The following is a 24,357-nucleotide window of genomic DNA, read 5'->3' as shown; positions in this document are numbered from 1 at the left end:
TAGCAGTTAAGTCCCATAAGATTTGACACACATTTGAACAAATCACGGTTCGTGCGTGTCCAGGGCACGGTGACCAGTGGACGACATCCTGCGACCCGTAGCCATACCCTTCCTGCACAACACCCCAGACGCCACTTTTCAGCAAGACAACACACGACCACGTGTTACTGCAACGAACACTTGCCTACTTGCTGTCAGAGGCTGTCAGGCTTTTGCCCTGGCGCGCCAGTCGAAAAGGTGTGAAATGACCGATGCAGTGCTGTGACCCAATGCCAACCACCAGAGATGAACTTGGAACCAGGTAAATGCAGCATAAATGGCTATACCACAGGACGCCATTCGCACCTCATACGCATCGATGCCACCAGGCTCAAGTTATCAGGGCCCATGGTGAACACTGTGTCTACCAGGCAACACGGTACATGTTGGACAGAGGTGACTAAAATGCTAAGTCTTCAGAACATACTAATGTACATGTCCTGTGAATACGAACGTCCTATCTCTAGTCGTTCAAGGTGTTCTGTTTTTTCTGAAAATGAGCGTATGTGGGTCGTGTCACAAATACACCTTGTGAGACGGGAAGCCGGTTCCCCACGTGGAGCAGAGCCTGTAGAGTAAAAGGCTGACATCCTGTGACACCAAGAAGGCAAGTGTTCATTGCAGCAACATGTGGTAGTGTGTTTTCTTGCTGAAAAGTGGCGTCTGGGGTGTTGTGCAGAAAGGGTGCGTGCTGTGAAGCGAGGGATTTGAAAGTGATCTGATGTTCAAACTGATTTTACATCCAAACGGTACATTTCTGGACATGTGCTCCTTATCAAAAATTTATCTACTAAGTCCCCCTTTACAACCCCTAGAAGCTGGTAATAGATATTGTGAAACACTCTCTAAAAGCTACCGCATACAGTGTGTTCCCTTTTAACTTTTCACTGACTACAAACAAGGATAACAAGTGAAAGGTCGGATATTTTATCGTATGAGAAACTTCATTTTTTTTTCTCCGGAGAGATCACCAAATGATTACTTTTTTTAACTGCCCAGGAAAAGGAAGATGCACAAAATGTGAACGCCTAAACTGTTATAACAGCAAAGTTCCACCTCTAGTACCTTACAAACGTTGGATCACCTAGCAGTAACAATATGTTAAAAGCGTTGACATATTTTCCCATCCGTGCCAAAGCGAAGTCGAAGTGAAAACGTTAACAGGCGTTGTGGCATGTACGTTGAGGTGACAAAAGTCATGGAATATGCACATATGCAGATGGCTGTAGTATCGTGTACACAAGATATAAAAGGGCTGTGCATTGACGGAGCTGTCATTTGTACTCATGTGATTCATGCGTAAGGTCTCCGACATGACTATGGCCGCACGGCGGGAATTAACAGACTATGAAGGCGGAATGGTAGTTGGAGCTAGACGCATGGGGCATTCCATTCCGGAAATGGTTAGGGAATTCAGTATTCCGAGATCCACAGTGTCAAGAGCGTGGGCCAACGCAACGGCCGACAGCCTTCCCTTAACGATCGAGAGCTACGGCGTTTGCGTATAATTGTCAGTGCCAACAGAGAAGCAACACAGCCTGGAAAACTGTGGCCTGGTCAGATGAGTCCCGATTTCAGTTAATAATAGCCGATGGTAGGGTTCGAGTGTGGCGCAGTCCCCAGGAAGCCAAGGAGCCAAGTTGTCAACACGGCTCTGCGCAGGCTGGTGGTGGCTCCATAATGGTGTGCGTGTGTTTGCATGGAATGGACTGCGTCTTCTGGTCCATCTGAACCGACAATCAACTGGAAATGGTTATGTTCAGCTGTTTGGAGATCGTTTACAGCCATCCATGCACTTTATGTTCCCTATCGACGATTGAAATTTTATGGTTGGCAATACGTAATGACACCAGGCCACAATGGTTGGCGATTTGTTTGAAGAACATTCTGGACGATTCGAGCGAATGATCTGGCCACCCACGTTGCCCGACACGTACCCTATTTAACATTTTTGGGACATAATAGAGAGGACAGTTCGTGTGCAAAATTATGCGCCAACAAAATTTTTGCAATTATGGAGGGCTATATAGGCATCACGGTTCAATATTTGTGCGGGGGACTTTCGGGGACTTTTTTGAGTCCATGCCACGTCGAGTTGCTGTGCCACGCCGGGCAAAAGTAGGTCCGACACGGTGTTAGGAGGTATCCCATGACTTTTGTCACCTCATGTGTTCACTTTCCACGTCCGCTCGGATGTCTATGAAAACAGGTACAACGTTGCATCAAACAAAATGATTAGTTGTTTAGAACTCTTGTCGATAGAAAATTTGCGGGTATAACCAGTTCAGTTTAATAATCTCTCGTATGAGAACAATAACAACTCGAGAACCTTATAACGGCAGCCTGAACCGTTACACGTATAAGCACTTACGTCGTCTACCTGAACAAATGATATAGCCGTGGAGAAATAAACCTTTGGACCACTACTGCAATCAAAACTGGTGGTGCTTTTCATACTCCTAGTGTATGTTATACAATGACATGTTTGAGGCCTAGTGACTTTGGAAAAACACACTGTCTCTGCTTTAGGTCGGCGATGATTTGAAGGAGTTTCTGCAATCTCACCATGGCCAGTGAATCAGTGGACGTTATCAAAGTAGTGGTGGAATAACTTTCCCTCTCTCTCTCTTTTCTGTCATTATACCCGTTTCAGGACACATAATAGATGTTCTTCTTCCTGGATTCAGCAGCTGTTACATGTGTAACTGAACACATTTCTGTCGCCACATCATCATTTACACACAGGTGGAAAATAATGGTTTGTCCACTTTGTTTCGATCAATCATGTGAACTCTGTTCTGTCAGTTTCAGTGTTCCAAATTGCTTGTGTGTTGGAGATGGAAAACCATCCCCTCATTTTCGTAGATAAGTGTTGGAATGCGACTGTCCAGAGTACATTGCTGTATCAGACTAAAAGCCGTCAATCCGGCGGGCGGACTTAAATCTAGAGCTGTATCACCTTCCCTTTTGTAAACTAGTGCACAATCTGTTACGCTCATGAGTGCATTATCAGAACTGGAATTAAGGCACAAAGAAATGACTGACATTAGCTGCGAGAGGGCACTGATCAATGGGGAAACTTGAAAATTTGTGCTGGACCAGGACTCGAACGCAGGTCTTCTGCTTACTGGGCGGATGCGCTGACCACTGCACCATCCGGACACAGTGGTCATAGTAACTGCATGGACTACTCCACCCATGCAAATTCTCAAATTATCCTCACACTACTGATGTAGTGCCCCTTGCCCATTATTCTCATTTTTCGCGGCATTTCGGATATACCAGGATAGTCAGTGCCGCTACAATGACCTCTGTGTCCGGTTGTTAGCACAGTGGTCAGCACATCTGCCTTGTAAGCAGGAGACATGGGTTCGAGTCCCAATCTGGCAAAAATTTTCAGCTTCCCCCATTCATTTAAATCAGTGAGCATTAGCAACTAATGCCAGTCATTTCTTTGTGCCTAGATTCATAATATCTGTATGATTAAAAATATGTCTGTTCTTTTGGACAATTCCAAAAGGATAGACACCGTATGCAGAAGTGGAATTGATTTCTCCAGCAATAAAGTGTGGAATATCTTTGAAAATGCTGACCAGTCACCAATGCAAAATCTTAGCAAATCCCTTTAGACTGGTTTCGGCCGAAACAACCGACATCTGTGTCCTGAGCAAGAAATGAGATTCAACACTACGCTTCATGTGGTTGGGTGTCGCCTCAAGCTGTTGATAAATGAGCAAAACCCGCATCCTGGAGACATGAGTTGGCATTTGGAGAAGCTGGTGGGCGGGGACGAAGTGCATCGGTACACAGCAGCCTATACAGGTACCTGCGTGCTTCTCTGTCCTCTAGGACTTTTCTGACGCACTCAGTTGAGTCACCGCCAGGTTTAGAGGCTGAGGTGAAAGCTTCGACGTGCCAGTGAGAGAGATACATCTTGTTAACAATCCTTTGTGTGTTGGAAGCACGATGTACTGCTCGAATGTCATGATGTTTTTACGATATAACCTTGCGTCATGCCGACAACTGAACAGATGTCTTCTCAGTCAGGAGAGCTTTACCTGATACATTTATGCACACTGTGTTTCTGAACTACACTTTCGTCACTTTTACCACTGTCAGTCATAATGAAGACCGAAGCACAAAAAAGGAATAAAATAAAATAATGAAATAATAAAAAACAAATAGAAGAAGACGGGGGGAGGGGGGGGGGAGTATTCAGTGCGGAAAAATTGCCATTGCATTTTTTTTTTTTTACCTTGAACAGTGCTGCCGTACGCTGACAAGTGGCCAGACTCGCTCTAACGTACATCATCATTGATGCCAGTGAGTTTGACAGATGAAGCTTGTTCCGTTATATTTCAGTAAAAATTGTTCTGTTTTTCAGTGGTTTGATGTAAAGTATATCATTTATATTATTCTTGTTATCTCATTCGTAGAGTAATACTCTTTTACAATGTCAACGTTTACGCACTGTCTTTTGGGCTACAAATGTAGTTTCCTACTTCTTCCCGTTTGATAGTTTCATCTGTGAACCTCTAATGACGAGACGGAGTCCGATCGGTGAAGGTGGATGAACTAATTGTCGGGAAAAGTGGCCTAGGTGTTTACTTCTATGTATCACTCGTAGAACATCTAGGTTCTAGTTCTGGCCCAGCACAAATCTTCAAGTTTTCCCGTTGATTTAAATCAGTGCCCACTAGCAGCTAATGTCAGTCATTTCTTTGTGTCTTAATTCCAATTCTGATAATGCACCCATGAGGGTAACGGACTCTGCACTAGGGGAGCTGATACAGATACAGGTCAAATCAGCCCGCCGGGTTGACGGCTGTTACCCTGATACAGCAATGTACACCGGACAGTCTTAGTGTGGTTTTCAGGTCGAGGATCAGGTTGATTTCTGAACTGTCATCCATCTCTGTTCTGTTATATTTTTGGTCTAATATAGGAAACCGACTGCAAACGATCTGCCTCAACCGCTTAGTACGGTTTGAAATACTAGAACATCAATATGCCTATACAGTACCTGTCGGGATATCAGAACAACAGATATATGATCCCGTTGCGATGGCAGTGGGTACATAATCTGTAAGCAGGGGATAATGGTCACGATATGCCTTGAGAAAAATGAATATAGTTCCAGCATTTATTTCTCACTTAAAAATATTTGGTGTGGTACCTTATAGATTCAAAATGTGAAAGCAGCAAATTTCTACCAACAACCATCAGTCGGGAAAATTTAATCACCTACAGAGCAAAAATTTTAACCCACCATTCCTTATGATGCAATGTGTATAGAATTTAAACATATAGAATTTAAACAACGGCACTACACTCTCTGACTTGGTTTTGTGGTATATCTCTCCAAAACGATTTTGAGCCGATCTACCCAATCCTCAGACATTTCATTGTGCAGACGTGCACGTGGTGTCTGCCGTAGTTGAGCCATACTGACCAGAATGAAGGAAGATTACGATTTAACGTCCTGTCGATGACGTCAGACGGACCACAAGTTTGGATTGCGGAGATCAGAGAAGAAAATTAGGGGTAGCCATACAGAGGAACCATTCCAGCATTCATCTCAGGAGATTTACGGAGAGCACGGTAAACCCAAATCTGAATGACAAGGCAGGAACTTAAATCGTCGGCCTCCTGACTGCGAATGCAGTGTTCTAACACTGTACCACCTCGTTGGGTATCACTGGGTCGAAACTTTTAGTACAACACAAGCTGACGGGTTTTCTCTCTTTGGCGTTGTTACCATTTTTTCGATACAGTGCGCCGAGGACTTTCGTCTGTCCTGGATTTAGAATTATTAAACACCCTTCTGCAAATCTTATGGACAAGATGGATAAAGTAATGTAACGTATTGACGACTCGCTGGAATTGAATAAAAGCGCGGGAGCCTGTTACCAGAGGTCTCCCAGTACTGCACAGAAAGCTGGACGTCTCATGTAGTGTGGTCAGCGAGACTATAGCGTCAAATGGGGCCGACCCCACAACACGAAGCAACTGGAGGAACTAGAAAAGACAGTATGTCTGTTAATCAGCGAGCAGTTACGGTGTACTGTGATGGTGGTCTTGATTACAACATTGACTTCATACGGGGAAGAATCATAGAGAAATTGGAAGATGTACCAAGTGTGACGACTGTTGCCCAGTGCTTTGGTGTTACAACATTGTTTCAAGTGCAAGGAGTGTGTTCCGAACCGCAGGCACTGCTGCCTGAAGGAGAGGAGGGGGTTGATCACGGTCAACTAGAGCAGCAGATGGGAGCTACCTTGCGCAACAGGCGGGAAGCGACTCATGTCAAACAGCGGGTGGAACTGCAACCACACTTAACAGGACTGATAGGCACACAGTCTCACGCCCCACAGTGCCAAGGCTACTGCATAGGGGTGATCTCTTAGTGCGACGAACAGTGCGTTGTGATCCGCTGAGACCTGTTCATCGGCGGTACCGTTAGCGATGGTGCCAAGAGCAGAGGGACTGGACCAACGTAGAGTGGGGTCGTGTGCTTTTCTCGGATGTGAGCGGATCAGGCTATGTGATTCTGAACGTACCCTCATGTGGTGGGAGATGGGAACACGTAATGGATCCAGGAACGTTGTCGAACATGATGGTTTTGGTCGTCCAAGTTTTATGGTGTGTGGAGGCATAAGGTTGCGTGGGCGTACTGACCTTCAGGTCTTTGAACGCGGTATATTCGCCAATGAACGTTATTGTGACAGTGCGGTCCTTTCCCATGTGCGTCTTTTCAGGGGTGCAATCGTCTCTGACTTAATTTTTATCGATAACGGTGCTGCACGAGCACATCGAAAATCGCAGGCGGAGGAGCTCTTGGGAAAGAGGATATTCGATGAATGGACTGGTTTCTCGTCCCCTGACTTGGAGAGGTGTATTATGGCATGTATACATGCACCAAAAATCATATGGGAGTTGTCGACTGCAGTGGCCGAAGAATGAAATGCCGTAGCACAAAAACTCCTTAGCAAACTTGTGGTCAGAATCGGAGCACGTTGCATGTCATGCACTAGCGTCCACGGTGATAACACACCCTATTAAGAACCGTGTCCCAACTTTTGTAACGTACAGGGGACCATCTCGCTCGCAAACCTGCTGACTTAGTTTAATTACCGTCTATGAATAAAAATGTCATTTCTGTGCGTCTCGTAACGTTTTTGTTTCAGTTGCCTTCTGTACTACACAGTGGTAGTCCTTTCTGTGCGTTGTCCAAATTTTATCGAACTACGTTACATTGGCGGTGACATATCATGCAAATGTTAGTTTTGTCTCTAAGGTTTGCACACAAACGTACATTTATTGCCAAACGCCATGACATTACAATGACGCGAGAAAGGATGGGATCGGGGACGGGAGCAGAGTCAACAACAGAAGCAGAATTGTTCCTTCAATCATGGGCCCGCAAACGGGGTGTTTGTGAGGTAGCTGTGATTGTGTGGTTACTTCAGTATGAAACATTTTCTTAGTACAAATGTATCTGAAATATATATATATTTTTCAATTTCATCCCTATCTATGGTAACTGAAGAAAACTTCAAAAGCCAAGGTTTCTAGAAAAATATATTATTGGATGAATGGTTTCGACAGAGCTATGCTGTTATCATTGGATCTTATACTTTGATGATATTATAGCTGTGTCGAAACCGGTAAACCAATAAAATTGCTTTTTTAGCGATCTTGGCTTGTGAAGTTTTCTACAAAAATGGTTCAAATGGCTCTGAGCACTATGGGACTCAACATCTTAGGTCATAAGTCCCCTAGAACTTAGAACAACTTAAACCTAACGAACCTAAGGACATCACACACACCCATGCACGAGGCAGGATTCGAACCTGCGACCGTAACAGTCCCGCGGTTCCGGACTGCAGCGCCAGAACCGCTAGACCACCGCGGCCGGCTTTTCTTCAGTTACCACACATTACAGATCGCCTCCAGCTTGACCATGTCAGGAATATACAATGACGAAATAAAAACCTTAACACGAAGGAGTTGTATGACATAAACGCAAGTTGGTAGGAGTGTTTCTACATATGAAAGTTGACGTCGAAACTTAGGCCCGATCGCATAAGAGTGGCGCTCTACGAGGATGCAAACTGCATTTGCTTTAAGTAGACGCTGTAACGCTCGTGAGAGTTAGTTACCTTTCAGATTAGTCGCTGTGGCTTGACGTTAGTCAAGAATGCCTTCAGGGTGACAAAGACTCCATTACTGAGACCTCACTGAATTTGAACAAGGTAGCAGGCATCCTAGAGAGAACTGCAAGCGTGAAATGGCAGTGATCGGACACGTAGCTCAATAAGATCACAGGAGATGGACCCCAAGAATTGTTCATTGGAGACCATGGGACCACAAGAGAGGCACTGAAAGATTCTAGAAGAGACGGCTTGATGAGGTGAAGCCGGTAGCTGGAACACGATGGTACCAGGCGGTTCAAGATCGAAGACAATGGAAAGGTATGGAAGAGGCTTCTACCCAGCAGTCGACAGAGATAGGCGGAGGGATGAAAAGAAGAAGAAGTCAACGTAAGACCAAGTGCCCATCATATATTAAGTTAGAAGCTAAACAAAGGGAGTGTATGTAGCTTTTCGTGGCAATGACGAACTAATGACTCCACCAATTGCTGTAACTGGGAAATGGATGCTAGACATCAGGAACCGATCGTTAAATAAATCTGAGACTATATACTATGCTATATTACAGTAATAGTATTCAGTTATACCGCATACTCAGCCAAAAAATAAATAGTTTTTATACGGGCTGCTGAGTGCGTCACACAATAGTTAAGAAAAATAAGCACTTGACGTTGTCCCTTTCTTTGTCTTCACTCTCTATGTTCAAAGATGCCAGAAGTTTCTCGAAATGTCAGTAGCTTGTTTTAGAATGAACTCTGGCTACATCGTCCCGATTTTTCTCTTAACTCACTAATATATCTCCTTGTTAACTCTATCACATTTAGTTGGTGTTAACTCGGTGGATGTCTTAACAGCGTTTAAGTGCCAATAATCCTTCTGATAAAGTCAGAGTTCATTGTTAATAATTGGCTGTCAAGTGTGATTACTGCTGTGTGCAGTCCAGAATTGTCACCACTTGTTCTTTTCACTGCGCGCAGTTCGCGACGAGGTTGACATTCACGTTGCGTGTTACATGGAGAACGATGGTGAGTGACACGGTTTAAGGAGACAGCCGACTGATCGCGACTGGCGCAGAGGTGTGTCAGAGGTCAAAGCGAAGCTCGGAGGTCGGTGACGGCTTGGCAGCTGCTCCGGCCAACGTGCGCACAGTTCATCGTCACACATCTGGACTCTCCGCCTCGGCTGTTTATTTTATATCTGGGGATGCGTTTTAACGCTCAGTAGCTCGGTAAACAGAAATCTGAGAAATTCTCCAAATATTAGTACGGAAAGCTTGTAACTTGCTCCTCGGTTGCGTTAGTGCTACGTGTAAAATTTCTGGAGGAAGTCTCCCAAACTCTGCTTTAGACGAGCGCGCCGTCGTCTTGTGGCTTCTTTTCACTGTACGTTTCCCTTCACCTGCCTTCTTTTCACCTCTTAGTGGCCAGCGTTATACTAATGGTACACTTGACAGTACTGGACTTTTATTGATTTTTGGACAGCAACGAACTTCTATAACCTTGTTACTCTCATTTAAGGATTGTTGAACATCTGTTCTTTCAGTTTTGTGTTAGTAGTTGTGAGAAGCAGTCCACTATTGGCAACAATTGGCAATTGAATTTAAACAATTTTTGTACACCCAGAATCTCACCCCGCCATGGATTCAAGAAAGTATAACGATTAAAACATTTTATCATTCAGGTTCAAAAACGCAGATACTTTCTTAATAAACTAAAAGTCGCTTGGTATTTATTGAAATTTGTGCAATATTATTTGTATCGCAGGGTCATGTTCTACATTTTCAGCATTACGTAAAAGTAGTATTGAGATATTCGTAGAACTTGAGATATTTGTGCAATTTGTTTGGAAGTTTGACTTTGTTAACTTTTTGTAAACAACAAAGTTTTCGGGGTTCAGGAATTGTGACAGAAAATCGTATTGTCCAATGCTGTCTCCTTCCAAAGAAGAAAGAAATAGAGCAACATGGTGGAGGTACTATTCATTCTGAAAAAAAAGAAGACAGAAATATCCCACTGGTCAAGTTCGATAGGTCTCGTGCTCTAACGGTTCAATTCAAACCTAACTATGTATATAGACAGTTCATCTATACGTTCTGATGAGTGAATTTGTGAATATCAAAATATGTGAGAATAATAGCTGTATCTTTTGATTTTATTAACTTCGAAGCTTCACTTTTTATACCGTCAACAGACCGCAGTCCCTAGTAGTAGACGTAAATTTCAACACGATACAGAAACAGTGGTCCTGATAGACGGCCAGGCCGACAACAGGGTGATACTGTAGAAGTTCCGTTTTTACCGATTGATGAACGGAACCTTAAAAATTGTCTGTTGCTGAGTAAATGGTATGAAAGTTCCGTTGTTTCTGCAGCATCAAATACAACTGGTGTGAACGTAGTAGCTGTTGTTGAAAGCTACTATCAGCGGTCAAGGAAACACATCCTTGACAAAATACAACATGGGTGGAATTGATCGAATGCATCAAAATGTGAATCAGTGCAGGACAGAATCCGTAAGGGGAAATGGTACAAGATCCTTTTCACTTGGTTACTGGTATCACCTCACAAAATGTCTGGATATTCTCTTCAAAAATGGAAATACAATTTCACATGCAAATTTTCAAAGGGAAACAGGGCTGGTGTACTTGAGGAGGATCTGGACTCATACCGCACTCCACTAGTGTAACAGATGAGTTCCAGATTAACAGCTACTGAACAGAAGACGATGGGCTGGAATAAATTGTATAACATCAGCACATACCCAGCGGAGAAATGTAATGTGCAACTGTGTGGTGAATGCTTTGCTGCTTATCATGCCAAGTAATTTGTAACTTTTATTTCTGATTTTTAATGTGTACTTGTGTTCAATTTATTTCACTCAGTATTAAAATGTGCAACTTTTCAGATAAATTTATGTTTTGCTCTCTCTAGTGCCTAGTAGTACGCACAGGCTGATTCAGCTGCCCCTACCTATCCGTTTTAAGCAACCTGCAATGCCTTCAAAATCTGCATATGACATATTCCTATTCTTTCGCTCGTTACACAGAGTCAGTTAGTCCTACAGAAAAAAATGAACTAAACATTTTTGTAGGAAATTTAATGTAGTTAAATTTTGTACTGCGGTATGTTGTCGCTAGAGGCCGTAGTTTTCGAATTATTCAAGAGAAATGTATCTGGAAAAGTTACCTTCTGTGGCGTGCGTACTGTAAGACCTTCGGTACATACACCATCAGATTATTTGACTTGTCGCTCTAATGAAGTAGGCGAGTGTCAGCAATATGTCTCGTGGTCTTATTGTGGCGTGTTTATCTTCTGCCGTTAGGTCAGACGATAGAAATGCCACTTGCACGCTTAGAGTAGAAGTTTGACGGTGACCAACTTTAAACAGAACTTGATTAATTTTCAAACACATTTATTAAAATAATAACAAGCATAAAAATAACTTAACTTGGTTCTGGATGCTATTTACAATTGACAATCGGAAGTTCCTTTGGTCTTGGTACGTTAATCTTATTCTCATATATCTCTGATACTTGACGAAGTGTCTATACATTTCTCTTAAAGGCTATGTACAGTAATATGATAATCTTATTAAGTGCAGACTGAAACTTGACTATAGACTGGTACAGCCAAATTCAGACTAATGCAGACTGACTAATCGGAGATCTGTACACTCGTTATAATACCTCGCGCGTTCAGGTATCACTGCGCGAGTGTGATCCGCGAGGAGAAAAGGTTCTACGTTATCAGCAATCTCATTGGCTACATTACATATTAATACGCGGATCGGTGGAAGCAGAATTTGGACCGTCTTTATGGCAGCGCCATCTCGTAGTGCGGAGACGGACGAGCTCTGCGCCTGCGCTGTTGTGCTTAGCGGGGCGCGCTCTAGTGGGAAAGTTGTGTACGCGCTGACTACGCGGAACTATGTACACAACACCTTCAAACGCATTTTTCTTGAATAATACGAAAACAATGGCCTTCAGCGAAAACGTATAGCAGTACAAAATTTAACCACATTAAATTTTCTACGAAAACGTTTAATTCATTTTTTCTGTAGGGTTAATAGTTTGTGCGTGACAAGGGAGGGAATATGAAAATCTTGCTCGTGGTATCTGAAGGTGTTGCGAATTGATTAAAATCCATAGTTAGGGGCAACTGAATCCCCAACCCCCCCTCCAGTACACCTCTTGCAATATGCTGATGACACCGCATTCTTCGCCCTCGCTCCTACCCTCCAGCGGTCCCAACGCCATCTCCAGAATCACCGTGACCTTTTTGCTGCATGGTGTAACCAGTGGCTCCTGAAAATCAATCCTCCCAAGACCCAGGCAATCATCGTAGGTCGTACCACTCGCTCCTTCCGGCTCCTGGATTTCTCCCTTACTGTCTGCGCCCGTCCTGTCCGCCTCACCCCCACCCTAACCTACCTTGGCCTCACCATTGACCGTCACCTCACCTGGATCCCTCATCTCCGCTTCATCCAATCCAAAGCCCACAACCGCCTCCGACTCCTCAAACTCCTCTCTGGCCGGACATGGGGGTTGCAGCCCTCTACCATCCTCCACACCTACAAATCCTTAATCCGTCCCATCCTCTGTTATGTCAGTCCTGCCTGGATATCTGCCCCCCTCAAATTCTATAAGTCCCTCCAGATTCTTGAGCGTCATGCACTCCGCATCGCCTTCCGTATACGCCTCCCGTCCCCCATGCGGATCCTCTATGATCTCATTCCTTTCCCCCATCTGCTCCTCTTCCTCGAACATATCCGCATCCTCTACACCTCCCGCCGCCTTGAACCCCCTCACCCCATGGTTGCTCCTCTCCTCTCCCATCCCCGCCCCCTGCCACGTCTTCACTGTTGTATCCCCCCTACCCTCCATCTCTACACCCTACATCTCCTTTCCCAAGGTGGCTTCCATCAACTCCCCCTCCCGGATGGTGCCCTCTCTCCCTCCATTTATCCCTCCTATCAACTCTGACCCTCACCCCCCTCCTTTCCTCCATCCTTTCCCTGGGCTCCCTCTTCCTCCCCTTTTCCATCCTGTGTTTTCTCCCCGCCTATCCTCTCCTTATATCCTTTCTCCCCCCCCCCCCCCCGAGTCCTTTTGTACTCCCCTCCTCTGCCTTCCCCACTACCAGGCACGTCTGCTCAGCACCACCCAACCCCACTTATGGATCCTCATCTTCCATTGGCTACTTTCCCCCCTCCCCCTTCACTTTTCCTCTCCTTCCCCCCCCCCTTTTTTTCCCGTCATCTGACCAGTTTCCCCCCACCTGCTCTCGGGTGTGGTATGTCATATTTGTGCCAACTTTTTAGTGCTGTGTTTAAGTGAGTGTTCAGTGTTGTGCATCTTTCCACAGTGTTGCGAACAGAAATCATGCTGTCGCTGGGTGTGCATTTTATATCTCTTGCGAACAGAACCCAGACTGTCGCCGTGTTTTTTAATTGTCTGTCTATTATTTTTCTGCTTCCTGTGTATTTTATTAGCATCATCAACCCTGTGTTTTATGTTTTAAGCTCCAGAATTTTCTGCCGTTTTACCTTTAAGTCACCGATGTTATCGCCAAGTATTATTATCTTTTGTTATCTTCATCTTTTTAAAACAAATTCTGTAGGCTGAAGAGCGGCGTAATAAGCTGCTGCCAGCCAGCCCCCTTTAGGGGGAATCGAAACTCAATAAAGGAAAAAAAAGTCAACTGAATCACCCTATATGATAAGTATATTATACGAGTATTAAATCTAGAAAGGTAAAATTGTTTTTTCACTGTAAATGCTTGTTTTTCAGTGAAACAAACGGAGCATAAATGATAGACGTCCAGTGTGTTAATTACACACACAAAAATAACATAAACTGACGGAGACAGAAATTATTATACTTTGATCGAACCTACCAAGCTGATACTCCAGTACTTCCAAGCCTTCGGGGTTCGTTACTTGAAATTTCAACCCTATGTAAGGTTTTTTCTGTACAGAAAAAAGCCATTTCTGCAGATCTGGATCGTTCCAAACTACACCGCGAGAACATCGTTGGCCTGCTCGGTTGGCTCTCTGACGAACAGAGGAATGACGAACAGCTGAAATCCGGATGGGGCTTAGAGGTAGAGAGTCACAGCGAATCGTCGGGAGTAGATTAGTGAAAGCTGGGTTGCCATGCATCGTTTACTGTGCGACAGACAATAGACAGTCAAGTGGAAGAGTGAATGGCGTTCTAGAATGTTCAGCGATGAGGGTCACTTTTGTTTCTGGCGGTCAGGCCGACGCCAGCGTGCCCATGGACGGCCTGGTGAAGAGTTACAAGAAGCAGCGATCTTCGAGTCCCATAGCTCTCCATCTGCTGGATTCATAGTGTGGAGAGCTATTGCTCTGGACAACAGGAGTGATTTGGTATTTGTTGAAGGGAGACTAGCACACTGGACTGTGGCAAGACATGGTTCGTGAAGGGATAACGAGGATGCCAGTAACTTATTCCAGCGTGATAGCGCTAGACTAACTCTGCAGTTCACATCACAAATACTTTTTTCGACAAAGAGAAGTTCACCGCAATGTCGGGCCTCTTACCTGCGCCGGAATGCGAGCTGGAGCTGGAACTGGAAATGGAACCGGAGCCAGAGTAGGCGCCGCTGGGAGATCTCCGGACCCTGATGTAGCTTCCTGCAACACACGTGAGAGAAACACCTGTCAGACCATGCGCAAGACGGTATGACCCAGTATAACAGCGTACGTTCAAATGTTAAAATGTGTGTGAAATCTTATGGGACTTAACTGCTAAGGTCATCAGCCCCTAAGTTTACACACTACTAAACCTAAATTATCCTAAGGACAAGCACACACACCCGTGCCCGAGGGAGGACTCGAACCTCCGTCGGGACCAGCCGCAACTGCGTACGCCCCAATGTCTTTTTGCCCTCAAAGGAGACGGCACAGACGCCTGACCTGTTGGAAATTGCTGTATCATCCCTTTCTATGCGGAAGTAATAAATGAGATACCTTTCGCCTATTTTCAGAATTTTTTTTTAGGAATGTCGTTTATTTATAACGAACGTGCCTCAGAAAGAATACTACTAATATCATTTGAGTGATATTTCCGCAATTTGACTGTACAGAGAGCCGGCCGGTTTGGCAGAGCGGTTCTAGACGCTACAGTCTGGAACCGCGCGACTGCTGCGGTCGCAAGTTCGAATCTTGCCTCGGGCATGGATGTGTGTGATGTCAGGTTAGTTACGTGCAAGTAGTTCTAAATTCTAGGGGGACTGATGACCTCAGATGTTAAGGCCCATAGTGCTCAGAGTCTTTTGAACCATTTTTTTTCTTCCAACTCAGCCGCTTGTCTTGTGGTGTAAACAGCAGCGTAGGCATGGGATAATTATTCCCTAGTCGTTCTGCTGCTAGTCTCCGAACAATGGTGAGGGATGACACGGAACGTAGCAGGGAGGCCATCACTTGTTCACGGACGGCAGGTGTAGCTGTGAAGTGAATGCGATGTGCTTGTTGCACAGTATGGCGATCGACCGGAACCTTGACGACCAGTATGTCTGCGCTCACGCTCACATGTAGTCCAACCGACCAGCGTTACATTAGAATGCCCCATAAATCTCTATATTGCACGATTCGAGCAGCTGGCCAAATGGAAATCCACAATCAGACCTCTTTGAAACTTTGTCACGTGTGCTGATAACGTTGTATCGTACGAAGATGACGATGTCTGGTTTGGGGGGGGGGGGGCTCAACTGCGTGGTCATCAGCGCCCGTACAAAGTCGCAATTTTTTTCACTGTCCAAGTTTTTATACATTCCAATCTAGCCTCTCTCACGAATGATGACGATGATAATGAAATGATGAGGACAACACAAAAACCCAGTCCCCAGGCAGAGAAAATCCTCAACCCGGCCGAGAATCGAATCCCGGGCCCCATGAACCAGAGACAGCAACGCTAGCCACTAGACAACGAGCTGTGAATGTATCGTTCGAGTTCGCGGTATACAAGTGTCCTCTACAGTGATCATTCAATACCTGACGCTGTTCACGTCTCATATCTCTTATATTCCCTACCAGGCCTGGTCACAATAAACATGAACAATACTAACGCCCTCTGGCGGCCGTTTTACCTGTCATAGAGGATTGCAATCCTAATCATTTACATAATCCCCGATGATGTGAAGGTGTACAAAGTAACCCTGACCTCTGACCGTGTTTTCTGGGTGTTTCACTTTCCTTGTCAAGCAGTGTATTTCTCGTAGTTTTACGTTCACTTTAATTTATTCATACCATGTTCACGCATCTCACTTTCAGAATTCTTTTACAGGAATTCAGCTCTGTAGCTATCTAAACAAGAACACATGATGGAGTGTCACTGCCTTGACGCTGCCAACTTAAAAATATCCGCTGCACGCATCCACACTTGCTTTCATTCTTAAAAGTTTCACCTGCTCCGAGGCATTTTCAGAGCTGCCTTTTTGTTTCCTGAAAAACGTTAAACAGCTGAGGGTTTTAAAAGAATTCATTGAACTCTGAAATGCATTCGCAGTTGCGAATACGGACAACCAACAGCTGTATAATGGAATGACGACAATGAAACTTTTTACTCGCCGGGACGCGAAGCCGGATTACCCATTTTCAGCGAGCGGTCGGCTTAAGCGCTTTGGCTGTCCGTGCAAGGTTCACGGCCAGACCCAAACTTCCATATGTCGTCTTTCACTTGTCAGAACATGCACTCGTTACACACTAAATAATTCCAGCACACGCGAAGGACACTTTTACTTGAAAGTAACTACCCGATATCGGCGAATAAATGCGATACTGTAGTGCCTGTGTTGTTAAGAATTACAATGCAATGTTCCTGCGATCATGAAAGCATGTCCAAAGGAACAGGCGCTATGGCGACTACAGCCGTCATGAAATACATAAAATGTATTAGCAGTTGCAAATACGGACAACGATCAGCTTTGTAGTGGAGTGACGTAAATGAAAATTTGCATCGGACTGGGACTCAAACCCGGATTTCCCGTTTTACGAGAGTGGTTGCCTTAACTGCTTTGGTTATCCGTGCAAGACACAAGGCAGACTAATACTTTCACATGTTGCCGTTCATGCGTCACAAGCGGCATTCGTACAAAGTATGTAGTTCCTGTGCAGGGAGAGGATATTTTTTGACTGATATCTGCTACCTAGTATCGACGGATGAATATAAAGTATTCATTGTGGTTCAGCTGAACTGTTCTTCTCAAATATTTCCAATAGCTTTAAAGATGTCGTTATTACTTTTGCTCTCAGAGCAAGTGTGAGGGAGTTATCGGTAAACAGTTTATATTCCCTTGTCATAGCTATGCTACTTTGCAAGTTCTAGACTACAGTTTCGCTTTTTGAAACTGGACAGTAGTAATTTCTGCTGCCAGTATCGTACATCTAAAAAGAGACGATTTCGGCTGCGTTTGACTGTCTGATATCTGACAAGTGCTTTAGAAGAAATTACAATATTTAAAACTTGGATTTATCTGTCTTGAACATCAAACCGATTGCTGTCTTATTTACCGTATGTTATCGTACGGAACTGTCACGTCAGCTTCGTGGAGCACTCCGGCTTGAAGCTCTTAAGGAACTGTAGTTACAAACTGAGAGCAGCTAAGGAAAGTTTAATTTAAAACTGAAACTAATCACATCTGGCTAAATGTTTCCCTGAAATACTAATCGGATTTCGGAGGAAGATGTTCGATGTCGGCTGCAGAAATTATCACAGTACCGTATGAAGACGTGGACTCGATACTGACTCCTCTACAATCAATGTAGCTATGACAATATACTATACGTTGTGAAATGAAGACTTCCTTGCAGTTCATCTGGATGAAAAAGGAATTGCTATCTTAAAGCTTAAACTGTTTTGGAATGATATAACATTTACAGCTTAGCTGCATACAGGGCTATCAAAAATTAATACAGCGATTACAAAGGGCTAGAACTATTTAATACGTAGTGATATATGGATAAGAATTACAAAAAAATTTAAAAGGAAGTTCAGAAGTTCGCTCGTTGTGTAAACGATCGCATAAATGAAAGGTTCCGTGTCATAACTGAAAATGGTGAATCCTGTATAAAAGGTATTCTATCTTTTAGGATTTACAGTTGACATTCTGTCATCAAAGTGCAGAGTAGATTTCAGGAATACCTCATGGATTTCATGGAATGGATTTCAGGAATACCTCACATTGTGGTATTGGAGATGGACACGTTTAAATCAACAACTTCCAAAACCGTTGTATCAATCGGTCGTGCTGGACATGAGAACCCTGCCCTTGTCCACCTATAACTTCTTATCTGACAAACGTGATCTTCCCTTAATGAGGAATATGAAAAACCTTGTGTATGTGCCTCTTTTGCCACAAACAATGGCAGAACTCAAAATGTGCACTTCTAATGTTCTGGTGTCGATTACTAGAGAACGTGTAGCGTGAAATGGATTATTAGTTATATGTTGTCCGTGTGCCCTTGTGGAGCCATATGGAACATCTATAAAATACATAGAAAAATGAACTTTGTTTTACATTCGCTGTAATTGTCATCAATGTATGGCTATGCATTAAATAATTATAGGCGTACGTAATCGCTACATTCGACACTGAATTTCCCTGCATCTTCCACATTAAATTTTTTTACAATTGATAGTAATATTATTCTAACATGTAAATAGCTAGAACATTTTGCCGTCTGTGAATAATTTGAAATCCGCCTTTTATAAGGATAACAAAAATAAAATTATAACTTTTTATTTAATTTAAATATATCAAGAATGAAATAATGTACTAAGTTGTATGGAATAAATATCTTGTACATGAATGAAAATATACGCAAACATTTAAATTAAAATTTTATTTTCCAATAAAAGGAGAACACAGTTGGGTTTCAGAGCAACAGTCCCATCTTCGAGTGCATAGAACATCCATACGAGTCAACTCAAAGGGGGTTATATCGCGATTCTCTTGTACATGATATGTAAGCAGATGAATTTTTGGTCAGCGTCTTACAGTTGAATTTCCTGCTTACATTCTGTGTAACAGACAATCACTAAATCACTGTATTACCGCCTTTAGTTGGCTCATATGGATATTTTATGCACCTGAAGACGGGACTGTTGTGCTGAAATCTGGATGTGCTCTCCTTTTATTGGAAAGTAAAATTTATTACAACAGCATGCGGATATCATTAATCATGAATAATCTATATTACAGAGTTGTGGATGTTCTGTCAAGAAAATCAGTGTACAGCTCTGTACTTTTGTCGACAGAAAGAAAAGCAGTAGCCGAGCGACCGGTGGTGACATTCAGCCCTCGTCGGCGATCATGTTCAGAAAATTGTGTACTTGGTGGGTGCCGATCAGAGAACTTACGGTAGAGGCTGGAATCTCAATTGGTTCACTCCGAAGCGGTTACGGGAGAAAATACGCAAAAAGAGGCCACAGTTGGAACAGGACAATTCGTGGTCCTTTCACGATGATAACGTGCCCGTTAACTCAGCTTTGTCAGTTCGCAAGTTTTGTCCAAACTGTAAACGCTGTTCCTCTCCTTCAGTCCTAATACTCAATCCTTCATAAGTGTGACTCTTCCTTGTTGGCACAATTAAAATCAAGGATGAAAGGATCACGTTTTGAGACGAGTGATGACGAAGAAAATTCGGCGCAGACAGTGAAGGACATTTCCACGAAAGCGTTTCAGCGGTTTCTTGATGAACTGTAAACGCCAGTGAGTCAAAGGTGCAGATAAGGGAGGAAAAAACTTTGCCGACCGAAGTGGCCGAGCGGTACTAGGCGCTGCAGTCTGGAACCGCGAGACCGCTACGGTCGCAGGTTCGAATCCTGCCTCGGGCATGGATGTGTGTGTTATCCTTAGGTTAGTTAGGTTTAAGTAGTTCTAAGTTCTAGGGGACTGATGACCCCAGATGTGAAGTCCCATAGTGCTCATAGCCATTTGAACCAAGCCATTTCAGTTGTAATTGAATTCCATTATTCATTATAAATTTACACTGCACGAGTCTGTACAAGGATAGCCGGTAGTTAGCACTGCATTAACGGCTGTTCGCCTTTGAGAGCTGTTGTTGTTATGGTCTTCCGTCCGAAGACTGGTTTGATGCATGTCTCCACGATATTTTCTCCTGTGCAGGCCTCTTCATCTCTGCATAACCACTGCTGCCTACATCCATTTGAACCTGCTTGCTGCAGTCAGTAATGTATGTCCCTCTACAATTTTTTATCTCGCACACTTCCCTCCAGTACCAAACTTATTATTCGCTGATGCTGCAGGATGCGTCTTCTGAATCGGATCCCTTCTTTCAGTCAAGTTGTACCATAAATTTCTTTTTCTCCTACTCCTCCTGAAGTGACCAAGTAAAATCTCATCGCCAAGAGTACTCTTGCCCAACCGAGATCGTACGTGGGTTCTGAGCGAGAAATCAAAAGAATGAGAGAACACAATCACAGAAAGAAATATTGTGTTTTATTAAAAAAATGGCTCTGAGCACTATGGGACTCAACATCTTAGGTCATAAGTCCCCTAGAACTTAGAACTACTTATACCTAACTAACCTAAGGACATCACACACACCCATGCCCGAGGCAGGATTCGAACCTGCGACCGTAGCAGTCCCGCGGTTCCGGACTGCAGCGCCAGAACCGCTAGACCACCGCGGCCGGCTGTTTTATTCAACTTTGGCGCAGAGCGTCCTTGTAGAAGAGGATGTACAATTCCTTGGCAAAGCTGGGATAAGAGGAAGTGTCTAACTGTTCACAATACTGAAATAATGTAAGTCTTGAGACCATTTCGGATGAACTATCCAGTGCAGAGAAAATTGCGACTGCAATATGAAGATCCTCGGCTGCTGCTAATTGGAGTTACTCGACAAATTGGGTAAGAACTCGCAAGAACTGTCTAGAGCGGCAGTCGGGCGATCTGTTACTCATGTGGTCCGTTGACGCCTCAGCTCAGGGGGCGTGGCACTCGTGCGTCCCACTGTTGGGCGGTGCCGGACGCTGCCGCTGTCAGATAACAGCGGAACGTCTAGTGCCAACCTCCGTACACGGAATCATTACTCCTGTGTGGTCCCGACTGGCAACGACAGCACACCTACTCATTAGTTATTCGATATACCCACCAATTTTCAACATTCTTCTGTAGCATCACCATTCTAAAGCCTCCGTTCTCTTCTTGTTTGAACAATTTATCATCCACGTTTCACCTCCGTGTAAGGTTATATTCAAGACAGATACCTTTAGAAAAAAATTAATAATTGAAACTTCCTGGCAGATTAGAACTGTGTGCCGGACCGAGACTCGAAATCGGGTCCGTTGCCTTTCGCGGACAAGTGCTCTACCAACTGAGGTACCCACGAGGGAAAATCTCATTCTGAAATTCATAATAGCTTAAATTTATATTCGATATCAGATTTCTCTTTTTCAGAACGCTTTTCTTGCTACTGCCAGTCTGCATTTTAAATTCTCCCTACTTCGACTATCGTCAGATGTATAACTGCCCAAATACCAGAACTCGCGATGATTAATAGTATCTCATTTGCTTACCTAATCCTATCAGCATCATCTGATTTACTTCGATTAAATTAATTACCCTTGTTTTACTTTTGTTGATATTCATCTTATAAACTCTTTGCAAGATAATTTCCATCCCCTTCAACTATTATTGTCAAACCCTTACCAACTCTGAGAAAATTATGTCATCGCAAACCTGGAAGTTTTTATTTGGTGCTCTAGAACTTTAATTCCAAATTTGTCCTTGGCTTCCTTCACTGTTTGCTCAATGTTCAGAATGAATAACATCACAGAGAGGCTATCCTCCTGTCTGATTACTCCCGATTTAAGATCTGCGCGGTTATCAGCGCCCGTACAAATTCTCAATCTTTACTCTGTCCAATCCCATGAATGATGATGAAGTGATGAGCACAACACAAACACCCAGTCCCCGGGTGGAGAAAATCCCCAAACCGGCAGGGAATCGAACCCGGGACCCAGTGATCCAGAGGCAGCAACGCTAGCCATTAGACCACCAGCTGCGGACCCCCGATTTAAGAAAGCGAAGTGTTAACGGTGACGGCAGCACAGTATTAGAATCATTTAGATATGTTTCAGAAAAAAATGTCTAATGTGGTTTGTCTAAAAGTATTAACAAATTAAAGCCGTTTCTATTTAGGAAAGGAACTGGCCTCAAAATGGCTCGAGATTTTGGAGTTGGCGGCCATGTATTCACGAAATTTGCTTGCTTGTGTATATGAATGGTGTCTGTTTCTCTTTTGCTGATTAAGGCTGTGGCAGAAAGCTTTTTGTAATGTCTTGTAATTGTGCCTGTCTGCAACTTGGCGGGTCTCCTTTACGGTAAGTAGCAATCTGTCTCTTCCTCCATTATTGTTGATAATAAACCGAGATTCATGACTAGAAAGCTCCAAAACCGTGAGTGGCACTCTCTGCTCTCTCTCTGTTAACATGGAACATTTGGGTTAACGAAACCACCAAGAAACGTATACGGTGTTTTGTCTCGCAGTTCCTGTAATTCCACCTCGCCTCAAACACAAAATCACGCTGCCGCTACACCAGGAAATGGCTTAATTATACGCCCGCAGGCACGCCGTGGTAGACTTGGTACGGGATCGTATCGCGCAGGGGTGCTGGAAAATCCGAAGTGGAATCTCATTTCCTGTAAACACTCGGGCGCGAGATATTTCCACCGCAAAGCAGCCACAGGCGCGGGAACCTTGTGGTCGCCGTTGCTGCGTCCTCTTCCTGGTGACACGGATTCCGTATCGCGGGATCAAGGAATGTAGCCTGCAGCTGGTGAATAATCAGCCCCAGAGTCACGTGTGATGGCTGCTCAAGATCTTCCTGCAAATGGTGACACTTTTCCGAAAGTATTTCATTACAGGTTACCAACATGGTTCAAATGGCTCTGAGCACTATGGGGCTTAACATCTGAGGTCATCAGTCCCCTAGAACTTAGAGCTACTTAAAGCTAACTTACCCTAAGGACATCACAAACATTCATGCCCGAGGCAGGATTCGAACCTGCGACCGTAGCGGTCTCGCGGTTCCAGACTGAAGCGCCTAGAACCGCTCGGCCACATTGGCCGGCACAGGTTGCCAACATGTATTTTCGCGAGTCATCCTACACTCACTTAAACAATGATTGTTCTCATTTCTGCGCAAACCGCTCCCATAATCGCCTTGTAATTTGAAGGTAAAAATTCTGAATGGAGTGAAACTTCCTGGTAGATTAAAACTATGTGCCAGACGGTTGTCTATTGACTTTGCTATCCAAGCACGACTGGCGACCCGGCTTCATAGCTTCACTTCCCCCAGTACCTCACTTTTCTAAGGAACAGTCAAATGAAAACCGAGTACTCACCGCAGCGGGACTATGAAATGGTTCCATTGAAAAGTAATCACCACAAGCCTTAAGACACTTATACCTCTGGGATAAGAGACAATTCCTGTTTCAGAGCCGCGTTGGCCGAGCGGTTCTAGCGCGCTTCAGTCCGGAACCGCGTGACTGCTATGGTCGCAGGTTCGAATCCTGCCTCGGGCATGGGTGTGTGTGATGTCCTTAGGTTAGTTAGGTTTAAGTAGTTCTAAGTTCTAGGGGACTGATGACCTCAGCTGTTAAGTCCCTTAGTGCTCAGAGCCATTTGAACCATTTTTGAATTCCTGTTTCGCAGAACGCGGCCGGCCGCTGACGGATCCAGTATTGCACTTCCTCGTTCGATTCAAGCCGACTATCACGCATGTCTTTCTACGGGCGCCAAAGATGTGAGAACTACACCGTGAAAGATCCGAGTTCTCGGAGGATGTCGCAGTGTTTTCCAACAAAATCGTTGAAGAGTAACTTTCCTCCGATAGGCAGTGTTGAGTCGTGTGTTAACGTAGAACAGGCTGATTTCGTCCGACAGTATTCTTGAGTGTTTTGAATTTATGACGCGTCGCACTTTCTGCAAAGTGTCTTCATAACGCTGCGCATTGACTGTGGTTCCGCGCTCGAGGAACTCGACGAGCAGAGATCATCATGAACATGTGTGGACAGCTTTGGATTTCTTCGAGGGCGGGGGGGGGGGGGGGGCATATGTGGTATGTCTCCACTGCTGAGCTGGCCGTCGTGGTCGAGCGGTTCTAGGCGCTTCGGTCT

At 44.3% G+C, this 24,357-nt stretch overlaps 1 protein-coding gene across 1 annotated transcript in view; it reads right to left on the bottom strand.

Moving 5' to 3' along the window:
* LOC126181612 (uncharacterized) overlaps nucleotides 1-24,357 on the bottom strand; it is a 126,623-nt gene that overhangs the window by 67,177 nt on the left and 35,089 nt on the right. The window contains exon 2 of the mRNA XM_049924785.1: nucleotides 14,753-14,845. Within this exon, the coding sequence (XP_049780742.1) occupies nucleotides 14,753-14,845 (93 nt within the window). The remainder of the gene's footprint in view (nucleotides 1-14,752; nucleotides 14,846-24,357) is intronic.

Source organism: Schistocerca cancellata, chromosome 1, assembly GCF_023864275.1.
Source record: "Schistocerca cancellata isolate TAMUIC-IGC-003103 chromosome 1, iqSchCanc2.1, whole genome shotgun sequence".
NCBI lineage: Eukaryota > Metazoa > Arthropoda > Insecta > Orthoptera > Acrididae > Schistocerca > Schistocerca cancellata.
This window is presented reverse-complemented; position numbering and strand designations above follow the sequence as displayed.